Source organism: Danio rerio, chromosome 15 (genome assembly GCF_049306965.1).
Source record: "Danio rerio strain Tuebingen ecotype United States chromosome 15, GRCz12tu, whole genome shotgun sequence".
Classification (NCBI taxonomy): domain Eukaryota; kingdom Metazoa; phylum Chordata; class Actinopteri; order Cypriniformes; family Danionidae; genus Danio; species Danio rerio.
In genome coordinates, this window is record NC_133190.1 from 46,795,488 (window position 1) to 46,809,199 (window position 13,712).

General features: G+C 34.8%; 2 protein-coding genes across 2 annotated transcripts in view; both read right to left on the reverse strand.

The window, feature by feature from the left end:
• Positions 1–13,712, reverse strand: part of nlrc3l (NLR family, CARD domain containing 3-like) — a 480,833-nt gene that overhangs the window by 87,837 nt on the left and 379,284 nt on the right. The gene's annotated exons all lie outside the window — the stretch shown is intronic.
• Positions 2,434–10,048, reverse strand: lamtor1 (late endosomal/lysosomal adaptor, MAPK and MTOR activator 1). The gene is given in 5 exon segments (NM_001282140.1): positions 2,434–2,557; positions 4,818–4,941; positions 6,663–6,740; positions 7,123–7,268; positions 9,824–10,048. Coding segments are annotated over 5 exon segments (483 nt in total). The 5' UTR covers positions 9,866–10,048; the 3' UTR covers positions 2,434–2,464.

The window sequence follows — 13,712 nt, forward strand, 5'->3', positions numbered from 1 at the left end:
AAAGCTCATTTTAGGAGAACATTTCACTCGGTATTTAGAGACTTTTGCATCTGACAAGTCTTGAAAAAAGAGTTTATGTCTTGAAATTCTGAGGAAAAAAAATTGCTGATGTTTATACAAACTATGACTTTATTTCTCGCAACTGCATCTCAAATTTATAAACTATATCACTATTAGGAGAAACATCTCTTTTAAAGCTCTCAATTTTGTCAGTATTGTATACAAGATATAAACTCATTATTTGTTTATAGAACTACAACAAACTCACAGGTTAAAAGAAAAAGTGAGAAGTTTCTCTCTCAATCCAGAATTTTATTATTAATATTTCTCACATCTGTTTTGTAAATTCATTGAATTAGACTATAATTTTTATCCTTCAAACTTTCAAGAAATTATCTCTGTATGGTTTTACTGAAAAAAAAAATTCATTTTAGGAGAACATTTCACTCAGCATTTAGATGTTTTTGAATCTTTTGCATCTGGCAAGTCTTGGAAAAGAGTTTATGTCTTGCAATTCTGTGGAAAATTGATCATGTTTATACAAATAGATCACTATTAAAAACATCTATTTTTAAAGGCCTCATAATTTTCTCAGAACTAAGATATACTCATAATTTGTTTAGAAAAAAAACTAAACCTTAAAGGAAAAACTTAAGAAAAAAGTGTAAGAAAAACAAATGTGAGAAAAAGGAGTTTCTCTCAATCCTGAATTATTATTATTATTAATATTTCTCACATCTGTATTGTAAATTCATTGGATTAGATTATGATTTTTATCCCTCAAAATTGCAAGAAAATAATTCCTAATGGTTTTAACTTCAAATTTATCAGATGCAAACTATAAATGTCAATTATAACAGGAAAAAGGGCAGAAATCTACAGTTTTATCTTGCAATACTTTCAGAACTGCATCTGAAGAGTTCAGTTGTCTTCTAAACGGAGCTCTTTTCTCAGGCTCCTGCGTGTAGGGTTAGTAATTTCACTTTTAAGGGAAAGGATTATTTTCATCACTTTTAAAGTGAAATAACTGATAATAATCATAGGGCGGTGAGATAAAATGCTCATTTCAGATAAAATGTTTTAGATGGCACTATGAAGTTTTTGCATCTGAACTCTTCATCTGTTTTTATAGTTTAATCTTAATCTCAGAATTGCAAGATGTGAACTTAAAACTGCAATTACTAACTCAGATTTCCAACATAAACCCACAAACCAGAGAAATAAGTGCACAATTAAATCTTAAATTGTAAGATATAAAATGGCAAATCGCAGAAATTATTGGTCTGAATTCTTTACAGCCTCAACGTTCTCCATGTTTAACATTTTCTTAGTTACTAAATATAAAATATAAACCTTCTATAACTCAAAGTTGTGAGACACAAATGAGCCAATCTAAGACGGGGGGAAAAGTCAGAATTGCATGATGTTAACTCTTAATACCAAACACTGATTTACAATTACAGGAAAAAGCTAGAATAGGAGATAAAAATGTGCAAAAGCTTTTAATTTTATCCCATGTCGGAAATAAACTTGTATTAAAAATGCTGATCGACAAAAAAACATGAATTATCAACATGTAAACTGCAAAGAAATCCCAAATCTCTGAATATCAAGCAGACTCGAATCCAAACCAGTCAAAAATACGTACGACTGAACATCAAGCAGATCGTTCACACAAAACAAACCCAAATAAAGACTTAAAAATAAAAATAGAGTTTTCTGCATCATTATATACGTGTGTAATATGTAAACTGAATAATCCGCAACCCAATCTACAACCACAGCGCATTGTTGGACTGAAAGATGAACTCTAAGCCAGTGTTTCTCAACCACGTTTCTGGAGGGCCACCAGCTCTGCACATTTTCCATGTCTGCTTAACCAAACACGATGCAGATCATCAGCTCATTACACTAAAAGACCAGCAATAGGAGTGACAGACAAAGGAGACATCCAAAATATGCAGTGCTGGTGGTCCTCCAGGAATGTGGTTGAGAAACACTGATCTAAACCCCAGTGGATCCAAAATCCTACAGCAGAACCAATAAACAACGTGCAGGAAACAAAGCGGTGAGTTAAGATGACCCAGGTATATCCCAATCAATCCACGAGTAGTTCAAGTAGAAGAGGACTGGATGCGCTACTCGGTTTAACAACCAATCAGGACATTCGAAAGCCAACAGAAGGAAAACAAAGCAACAGTTGCAGCCCGACACAAGAGGCCAGCTTATGTTGCATTTGAGTTTGATTAATGCACAAACACGCCTGAAAACACCACCGAATATCTCTGAGATTGTGGGATTTACTTAAGCAGCTCTGCCCGGGGTGAATTATATTAATCTGCAGGACATTCAGAGGAACAAACGCAGGGGCCTCTGCATCTCCAGACGTTCGGAAGGAAAGTGAAAGGGTGAGAAGAAGAGACAGAAACAGGATTTGGGCGGAAAGGGGTCCGTTTTATATGGATCATGGTATAGCAAACTGCACCACGAGCTCTTCCTTGGCATCTACTTTGATTTGTGAGATGGCGCTATAGGCGTACGCAGCGATCTTCGAGACCTGAGGAGGACAGAAATGTTAGAAATTAAACAAAGCATGCATCGTATTTAGTGATAGAGCCAATAAATGAGCTGATGTGAAAGAGAAAAACAGCACAGGCTTATTTTTTTATTTTTAATTACTGATATACACTATTGTTAACCCTTGTGTGCTGTTGGGGACGTTTTCATCCATTCTGGGGTGATATTAAGGCCTACAACTTTCTATGTATTTCAGCAAATGGTATGATTTTTGGTAATGAATCTTATTTTGACACACATTTTGGGAAAAAGCTTTGAATTTTTCAAAACTCAATACACTATACGCAAATTGACTCCCCTTTCGTTAGTTGGGGGCTGTTTTTTTTCCCGTTGACTTCCATTATAATGACTTTTAAAGAGCTCCTATTGTGCATTTTTGAAAATGACCCTCCATGCAGTGTGTAACACAGCTCTAACTGAATGAGAACATCCAGCTGAAGCCTGGTTTATACTTCTGCGTCAAGTGACTGGCGTAACCCACGGCGCAGGCAACGCGCGTGGCTGTGCATTTATACTTCTGCGCGCTGTCTCTGTTGGTCTGTATTAACACTTCCGAAACGCTAGTGGGCAGTGAGGTGTTAATGTTCCTCTGTGTCGAGTTTCTTCTCTGCTTTTTTGCTTTTCCTGAACACTTCCGGGGTGTACAAGTGGCTCAAACTCGCTCATTTTGAGGCAGGAACCGGCGGACGTGCAACAACTTTGACTATGAGGTAAACACAACACAAAACTTTCCATCCGGAGCTCCTTCACGGGACTCCACACTTGTAAACAATCGCTCGTGCCATTCGCGCGGCTCTCGGTTCCGCCCAGACTCGTCAGCGCTACCAAGCCGACCAATCACAGAGCTTACGCTACAAGTCGTTGCGACGTGTAGTTACATTTTTTGAGAGGTGCACGTCAGTGACGGCGATGGCCACGGCGAAGGGCTATGTGTCAGCGCCGTAGCATACGCCGACGTTTGACGCAGAAGTATAAATCAGCCTTGAGGGTTAAATCTAAAAGGGCACCTTGTTTAAAAATATTGATTTTTTTATTAAAAGATTCGACTCGATTTGGTTGTTCGCATCGACGTTGACACACAACAATACCAAAAATATGAACTATCAGATCCGGTAAAACATGAACGCGCCTTTCCCTTTAGACACAAGCGGAGTGCGAGGGACCATGGGATTGATGATGACAAGAAGATGACGATTACTGAGAGGTGTCCAGATAGGTGGCTGTGGGGACTAAAGGGTTGAAGTTCATTTTCACAACAACACCACAGTATAGCTAACTGTGTGCGGTGTTTGTTCCTGTCATTTTTCTGATGATTGATACAATAACCTAAGCTGCAACGTGGGATTCGCCAGCCGTCTGTTATTAAAGGAAGGAGCAGCAGAGACTGCTAATGTATAAGCTCTTTTCACACAGTGATACGCAGGGCCAGACGGAATCTGCAGACGTTTTCTGCTTCTTCTGCGGAGAATTTTGGTAAAAGTCTGCGGATTTCTGCGGAATTATTTTGGGAGTATCATAACTAAAACCTTATTAAATGTAATAAAAACTAATACCTTTTTAACTTTTATTTAATGTTTAAAATGCAAATCCAATTAGATCCACTTCATTTGGTAAACAAAGCAATTTTCTTATATAATATCTCTACTAAAAGACAGAAAATATTACTGTACAAACTGTGTTGTACATAAATCAGATGAACATTTCCATATTAATCAATAATATTACTGTAATTAATTAAAAGACTGAATAAATTTAGATTTACACATTTACTTAAATAAATAAACAGAATTAATGATGGGCTAAAAATCTGCAGAAAATCTGCTGAATTCTGCGCACGCAGATTCCGTGTGTTCCTAGTGATACCGGTAAATATCCAGAAAATTTCCCGAATGAATTTACTGGTAAATTCATTAAAAAAAAAAAAGTGTTCACACAGGCACGGATGTGACATAATTTTCCCAGAATAGACCATTCAATTTCGGTAAATTTTGACATTAGTAACCAGAAATGACCTCTAAACGCCCTATTTGTATTGTTTGATTATGTGTTGAATTGATGTGGACAGAGATGCATATTTATGTTTGTATGCGATGTGTTTCTGTGCCCTGAGGAAGGCTTTTAAGCTTAAACACACTGGCATTTACATTATTTCATACATTTTTCTCCTTTTATTACAAGTGTTGTTGGAGTTCCCTGTTTTTCGCTAGGTTTAATGAAGTGTGCAATGCTGCGAGTCTGACCTGCTGGACGTCTGCGTGTGGGACCAGGTCAGCGGCGAGCACCTGGTGCGGTTGGCTGGTCAGTGACGGCAGAGGAACAGGCTTTTTCTGAGACAGCGTCCTGCTCAACACCTCCAGCTTAGTGCTGAAACACACACAAACACACAAACATATTATTCAGCTCAAAAACACACACTGCATTGAGAACTCAATCTTATATAACATTTTAGGACAATTGGATCCCAAAGAACTGTAAGAAATGCTATCGAAAAATTCTTAGAAAATTGCAAATTTCTCAGAATGTCAGATCTGCAATGTTTTTGATTGTTTTTTTCTTAATGTGATTTATTCTATCAGGTTTTTAGACATTTTTACAACGCGTTAAAGGCTAACATTTGATCTTTTCTAGCATAACGTTTTTGGCGAAAAATAAATCCATGATGTTGGTATTGTTAGAAGCATGCACTACTGCTTGAGTGTCAATGAAATTTCATTTAAAATTAAATTATAAAATGGTAATGTTATTAATATTAATAAAAAAAAACATTTAAAGGTGCAGTAGGTGATTGTGTTCAGAAACATGCTGGTTGAAAGTCTCTTCACATTCCAATAGTACTGATTAAAGTACATGATCTAAATGTATTTATGTATTCTCATAATCTGGGTAAAGCATAAAACAAAAAAAATGTTCATCCAATTAAAATTTGTCAGGCCGACAATTTCTATTATTCTGATAAGTAGCCCAAACGGTGTCATCAAATGTAGATTTGTACATCTGTTCACGCAGATCTGCCGTTTGTTGTTACGTGCGGTGCGCGTTTATGTGCACACAAGACAGACAGCGGTAAAAACAAATGCTGAATCAAAAGCTTAAAAAAAAAAATCCTGAATCAATATTAGAGTTACTTTTGCACGCTAGGAAGGATAACACCATAGCTGAAGTGTTTCTTTTACACAGGTATTGTTCTGTTTTAAAACTCTTTTAGTCACGCAGAGCTGATGCAGATGTTTTAAATGGGCTATATGCACAGAATTGTTGTTCAGCCACTGAAATCTCCTGGTGAAAGATTGATCTGAGTATTTTCAGTTTCATATGGCCCTTTTACAGCATCGATAATGTAGATTTTTTAACAGAAGTAAATAGCGCTATTCCACCTAGCCTGCTTTACTGAGCTGAAGTTGGTTTAATATTCACATTGGTTCAGTTTTTCCCTATATTGTTTACCTCTACTCTGAATGTTCACTCTGAAATAGCATGCAAGTATGGCTTGGTAATAAGTGTAATTCCTGCACCCCGCCGGCCAACCACTAAGCATACAGTAGTGGCTTTAGGACAAATCGCATGAGAGAGTGAGACCAGCAATCCAATCCTTGCATGCATAAAATATTTTCAATTATGACAAGTTCTGCTTGCTACACAACTGAAAACTTGCTAAAAATAACAGTTCAGAACTGTAGTATTATAAAGTACTATGAAGTTTTATAACTAGTGAATGACATGATATAGTGCAGGGGTGTCCAAACTCGGTCCTGGAGGGCCGGTGTCCTGCAAAGTTTAGTTCCAACCCTAATTAGACACACCTGAACCAGCTAATCAAGCTCTTACTAGAAAAACTAGAAAGTGTGTGTTGAAGGAAGTTGGAACTAAACTATGCAGGACACCGGCCCTCCAGGACAGAGTTTGGACACTTCTGATCTAGTGGATTGTCTTCTGTTATCATTAAGGTGAGCGTTCGTGTTTCAGGAGGAGTGGCTTTGGACGCCAGGGGGAGGACTGTGTTTCAAAGATATTAAGCAGTTAGCATTGTGGCAATTCACCTACTGCACCTTTAATACTAATAATAAAGCTTCAGAGCTGTAACCCACCTGTACTGTCTGGCTCTATCCATGTATTCATGCTGCTCCATGCCCTGAGAATCCACTGCAGACACATCAATAATGTTCCTAACAAAGAGCAAAACCACACCAGAATTACAGGAAAGTGAATTATTGTAAAGAAATTTGAGCTATAATCTAAAGAAAAGTGAGTTATAAAAGAAAGTAAATAATAATCTTCCAATAAAAAGAGTTATAATCAAAATAAAATTGAATAATAATCTAAAGAAAATTGAGTCATAATAAATAAAAGCGAGTTATAATCTACCAAAAGAAAAAGCTAGTTACAAAAGAAAGTGACTAATAATTGAAAGAAAATCAAGTTAAAATTCAAAGAAACATTTGTTGTAATCTAAAGAAATGAAATCCATATAAAGTGGGACCAAACTAAAGGATAATCGAGGACTCGTTAGCCAGAGAAAAGTAGTCAAAGTAAAGCAGCGTGTCGTACAGTGCCGTCCGCTGCAGGATGACCGTGAGCAGGGCTTGTTCGTCTGTGCGGTTGGACGGCAGATTGTCTGCATTTCGCTCTGAGCCATTAGTGGGTTTTCTTTCTTGGTTTGGGTCAGGAATCAGTGGCTTCACCTCATCTCCATCCTGCAGGACCAAAACATCAACACATCCTGTTCAAACACCCAGAAAGACCACTTTATTTTCATGTAAGCTAACAGGCTGCATTCACGCTGCAGATCTTGATGGTCAATTGCGATTTTGTGACTGTATCTGATTTTTTTGATGACCTGCTTACATCATTAATTAAAAGGGACTCGTATCCGATTGTCTGCATTTACACAGTACACAGCAAAGGCGCAATGACCAGGAAAAATAATTAAATTAAATAAAAATAGAAAAAAAGAGTGGGCGATATCCCAATATAAAAATAAATCATAAATACTCCTCATACTTTCGTACAACTGTTATAAATACTCCCAGACCTGAAAATCCACTAATACATTCAACTTTTCCATCATTGAGAAAACCCTTAATACTACATATCCCCAAACATTAACATTAGGACATGTCAGATCTGACACATTAGATCCAAATCCAACACAATTTACGACAAATCCCACAGAAACACCAGCTTTAGTTCATTAAAAAAACACACGTTGATGATCAAATATACATAAAAAAAGTAGCGTAACTGGAATAATTTTGACGCAGTTTTGACAAACACTCAGCATTGAGCTGTTCTTGAATCATAAACACACAACTGTATTAAAAATGTGTCGTAAGTAAATGTTGTTGCAGGACTACAGACGCTACATTAAGCTGCATTATTAGTGTTTTGGGTATTTGTCTGTACTGGACAGCATAACACCAACTTTTAGTGCAAACCCTACAATATTTAGACATTTTAATTTAAAACATTTTCACGTTTGGCTTCAGTTTATTATTTAAAACCAACTAAAATCATAACTGCATTAAACTGTATTAAAAGTGTGTCGTAAGTAAATGTTGTTGCAGAACTACAGACGCTACATTAAGCTGCATTATTATTGGTATTTTAAGTTATTTTTCAGCATTGGACAGCATAAAACTAACTTTTAGTGTAAATCCAACAAAATTTGCACATTTTAATTTAAAAACCTTTTCACGATTGGCTTAATTAATTTTTTTTTTTTAGCTCACTAAAATCAGAAATACTCCTCATATTTTCGTACAACTATTATAAAAACTCCCAGGCCTAAAATCCACTAATACAGTGGTTCTCAAACTGTGGTACGTGTACCACTAGCGGTACGCAGGCTTCCTTCTAATGGTACGCAGAGGAATCCTACATGTCACGTACAAGCAACATATATTTCAAAATTTATCAAAAATGGTTTGAATATGAATATGATGACATATAGCCTATTTATGAGGTCCAAGCAACATTTCCAGGTTTTGATAAATAGGACTTTACATTTAAGTACAGCAGTTTTTTTCTATTTAAGGACAGTAACCTACCATTTTTATTAAACCTTTAAAAGCACATTAATTTAAACGTTAACATTAATTTTTTTGTTTGTTTGTTTACATATAAGCAGAGTACAGTCTTAATGTTACTATTTATAATGTTTAAAGTGGCTTATAATAATAAATATCCTTAATAGTAGTAGTTATTTTACCACGTTATTAAACTGTGCAGAGCTGCAGCTGTTTTACTGGGCCTACTACGCTACTGTATTTCAATACCGGTCATTATGGTGGTACTTGGAGGAACAATCTTTTCTGAGGTGGTACTTGATGAAAAAAGTTTGAGAATTACTGCACTAATATATTTAACTATTCCATCATTGTGGAAACCCTAACACTACATTTCCCCAAACATTAGCATTAGCACATGTCAGATCTGACACATTAGATCCAAATCCAACACAAAACTCTCAATTTAAGACTATTTCCACCGAAACACCAGCTTCAGTTCATTACAAACACACGCTTATGATATAATATACATAAATAAAGTAGCGTTAGTGGATTAAGTTTGTTGTAGTTTTGACAAACACTCAGTATTGAGCTGTTCTTGAATCACAAACACACAACTGTATTAAAAGTGTGTCGTAAGTAAATGTTGTTGCAGGACTACAGACACTACATTAAGCTGCATTATTATTGGTATTTTAAGTTATTTTTCAGCATTGGACAGCATAAAACTAACTTTTAGTGTAAATCCAACAAAATTTGCACATTTTAATTTAATAAACCTTTTCACGATTGGCTTAATTTTTTTTCTTTTTCACTCAATAAAATCATAAATACTCCCCATATTTTCGTACAACTGTTATAAAAACTCCCAGGCCTAAAATGCACTAATATATTTAACTTTTCCATCATTGTGGAAACCCTAACACTACATTTCCCCAAACATTAGCATTAGCACATGTCAGATCTGACACATTAGACCCACATCCAACACAAAACTCCCAATTTAAGACTAACTCCACCGAAACACCAGCTTCAGTTCATTACAAACACACGTTAATGATCAAATATACATAAATAAAGTAGCGTTAGTGGATTAAGTTTGTTGTAGTTTTGACAAGCACTCAGTATTGAGCTGTTCTTGAATCACAAACACACAACTGTATTGAAAGTGTGTCGTTAGTAAATGTTGTTGCAGGACTACAGACGCTACATTAAGCTGCATTATTAGTGTTTTGAGTTACCGGATCCGTCGTCTCGCTGTCGCTGCTGAAACAGCACCCCATGATGGCCGCCCAGCGGGTTCAGTATCCTGAATTTGGGTTTTTTATTCGTCTCAGGAGCGTTTTTGAGGTTGTGTTTGCCTCTTGGCTGTGAAGAGATTTGCTGCAAACGCAGAAACCATCACATGACAGCACTCCCAATCGTGTCACGTGTCTTCCGTCTCCACACTGGCACGTCAGTTCCGCCCCAAAAACCCGTTAAAAACCTTCATAGATATATACATTAGATGTCGCCTGGCCTATTGTTGTCTATTGGACGGAATGCGTCAATAGCGCCGCCATCTTGCTACAGGGTAGCGCTCCTTTGAAATGAATGCAGGACCAAGGTACAGTGGAGGACTGTGGCCATCCAAAGCCAGAGATATACACATATATCTATGATCGGGAGTTTTCCTGGATGTTGTATGTAATTTTTTTTTTCTAATTACGAAAATTATAATTTTACATCACATTCCTGACAAAAAGCTTGTGTTTGTGTGTACAGAAATGTACTATCCACCCTCCCTGTTAAATTTGATCTAATCATGTCCTGAAACACAGCTCCTCTCCTGCTTTCACTTCTCATACTGACGGAGCGGGAGCGAGTTGGAGCTGCTTTGCCTTATGGTGAATGCAGTAAGTCACTGTTTTCATCAATAACGTTACCTGATTAGCACAAAAGTTCAGAACATACAAAAACAGAAAAAACTTTTTATTACCTATGGAATGTTCTGCCTTTGTGCTTTGTTTTCTGTTTTGCTCGCTAAAGTCCCGCATCTTCACGTAATAACACTGACTTGACTAGTGCGGTTGAATGACATTTGTACTGGGAGCACTGTACCAATGTGGCGGCGCTATTGACGCATGCTCAGGGTCCCTATGCGATATCTAGTGTGTGTATGTATGTATATATGGAATGTATATATGTATGTATATATATGTATGTATATATATGTATATATATGTATATATATATATGTATGAAAAACCTTTAGGAAACCTTTATGAAAAACCTTTAAGAAACATCATGCTTTTTTTTTTTTTTTTTTTTTGCAATAATAACAGTACTTTACAACAAATACAGATACAAAACTGAAAGTATGGTACAATCAATAGAAATATTACTTTTTGAAAAAGTGGAATGTAACAAATTTAGAACAAATATAATATAGGTAAATCAAAATAAAGACAACGAGAGAGAGAGAGAGAGAGAGAGAGAGAGAGAGAGAGAGAGAGAGAGAGAGAGAAATAATAATAATAATTAAGGGCACATGACAAAGATTAAACAAATTATTGCAGGATATTAAATAAAGCACATATTTTATAAGTTTTAATAGCTTTCTTATTGTGAGAGTCTGTGATGGGTTTTTTTTTAAATAAAGAGCTAGTTCTCGTTTAAAAAAAAAAAAAAAAATAGGCTTACAATGAGTATATTTGCATTTGTGTATAAAAAACTTTCCAATAAATAAAATGTGGTTTATGCAAAAAGTTGAATTAAGGAATTCTTTTCCTTTAATATAAAACCACAAAATAATATGTCTATAGCTTAAAGAAAAATCTCCACAAACCTTTTGGATAATTAGAGAGTTTACATTAGACCAAAAAGATTTAACAGAGGGACACTCCCGAAACAAGTGAGCAACAGATTCAGAAGAGGTTTCACAGAAAGAGCAAGAGATGCCAATGTCATTTTTACATTTTTGTAAAAATTGTTTAACGGGATAAAACCTGTAAATAATTTTAAAAGATATTTCTTTAATTTTATTTGTTAAAAAAAATTCTGGGGGAGCGACCAGACATACGACCATTTAATATCCTCAAAGAGGTTGTTACAATAAGAATTAAGAATTATGCTCTCGATCTTATTGTAAATTTTTTTGTGTTACACTGTAAAATCTTTATACACCAAAATAAGTTCATAAAAACCTACATACCTATATTTAATACTTTCCTTGTTGAACAATATTGAATCTCTTAAGCTTATTAGTAATAATAAGAATATAAGTTTCTTAAAGCTTATGATAATCTTTTTTCTCAATGATTGAGGCTTTGTAATTTTTTATCCCCCCCCCCCCCCCCCCCCCCCCCCCCGCCTTCTCTCTTCTCTCTTTTTGTTAATGTATTTTTCTTCAATGCAGTGATGTTGTTATTCTTGTATTCAATAAAAAAGAAACCTTTAGGAAACTAATGCAATCAGGTATAAAAATGTTAATGAAAAGCTACCCATCCTATTCGAAAATTACTCCAGTCCTTCCCTTATTATATATTGTTGAGATTGAATTTGATTATAAACTTTGCACTAATAAACATTTAAGACAAATGATTATCCAATCTTGCTTCCCCTATTAAGTATTTATATAAAATTATAGTAATTAAGTATTATATATAAATAAGTTATTTCATTCAGTGGATAAAAATACTGTTAAACATTTTAGAATGACATATCTTAAATTTCCAATTCTCCTGAAGGCAAAAGAAGTACAATTGAAAATATTAAATCATATATATCCTTCTAATAGATTTTTACACCTGAAATTTAATGTAGAAATATCACCATGCCATTTATGTAAACTCTTAATTAAAGACACAGAACACACATTTTTTACTTGCAGCGCCGTTCAATCATTTTAGAAAAAAGTACAAGACTGGTTGATAATAAAGAATGTGGATTGACTTTTACATTACAAGATGTACTATATATGGAATTACTAAATATTGCTCTGTTTTGCACGATTTGATGAATATGATCATTGTATTAGCCAAATATTTATTCATAAATGCAGATATTTCAAAACACCTATTGCTTATTGTATTTATAAAAATACTTTTATAAAAAATATTTTCAGATGCCCTGGCTAAAATTAAAACAAAAATTGCCTTAAAAATGTTTACTTTATTTGTATCGTATAACTTGCAATAGCGCTATGTTGTATTGATTTCTTTTGATGTTTTCTTTTCACTCTTGATTTTATTTTAGCTCGAATGTTTTTTGTAACTTACAGTTTTTGTATTTCTGTATATTATTTTGTGTTGAGCCTTCCATATTTGATACACAATTTGTAAAGTTGAATCCCATTTTGTTGTATTTGGATTTTGTATTTTCATTAAAAAAAAAATAATAAAAAACCTTTCGAAAATAATAGACATATTAGCTCTAATATAAGACTAGCACTCGATCTTTTTGACTACTCAGATAACATTGACTCAGAATCTATTCTTTTGTTTTTAGACCTTTATAAAGCATTTGATTCATTAGAGCATTATTTTGTTATGTAATTCTCTCAGAGCTTATGGTTTTGGGAATAACTTTTTTAATGTGATGAAAATACTTTATGATGACATTAACTCTTCGGTTTTGGTCAATCTGCAAACCACTAAACGTTTTAGTTGGGATAGAGGTGTGCACCAAAGGCTGCCTCATTTCCCCATTTCTTTTTCTTTAGCCCTTGAACTGTTATCTCTTAACTTACAAAATCTAAATTTGAAAGGTCTCACTTTTGGACAAAAAATTAAAAATTTCTCAACTTGCAGACGATACCACTTTATTTCTTAAAGATCAAGCTCAAATTTCTTTAAGCCTTTTGTGTTATTCAATCTTTTTCTGAAGCCTCTGGCTTATTAAAATATTACAAAGTGTGATTTTATTTTTGCCTCTATGATACACAGCAATCGCTTTTACAAAACATACCTGTTAAAGATTGTGTGAAGTAGCTACCTGGGGATTTGCCTTACAAAAGACAAACGATCTCATCAAAATCTGAATTTTTGACCTAAAAACAAAACTAGAATTATCTTTAATTCATGGGTTCAACGTGACTTATACATTTATAGCAGGATACTTATATCCAAAGCTGTTATATACTTATATTCA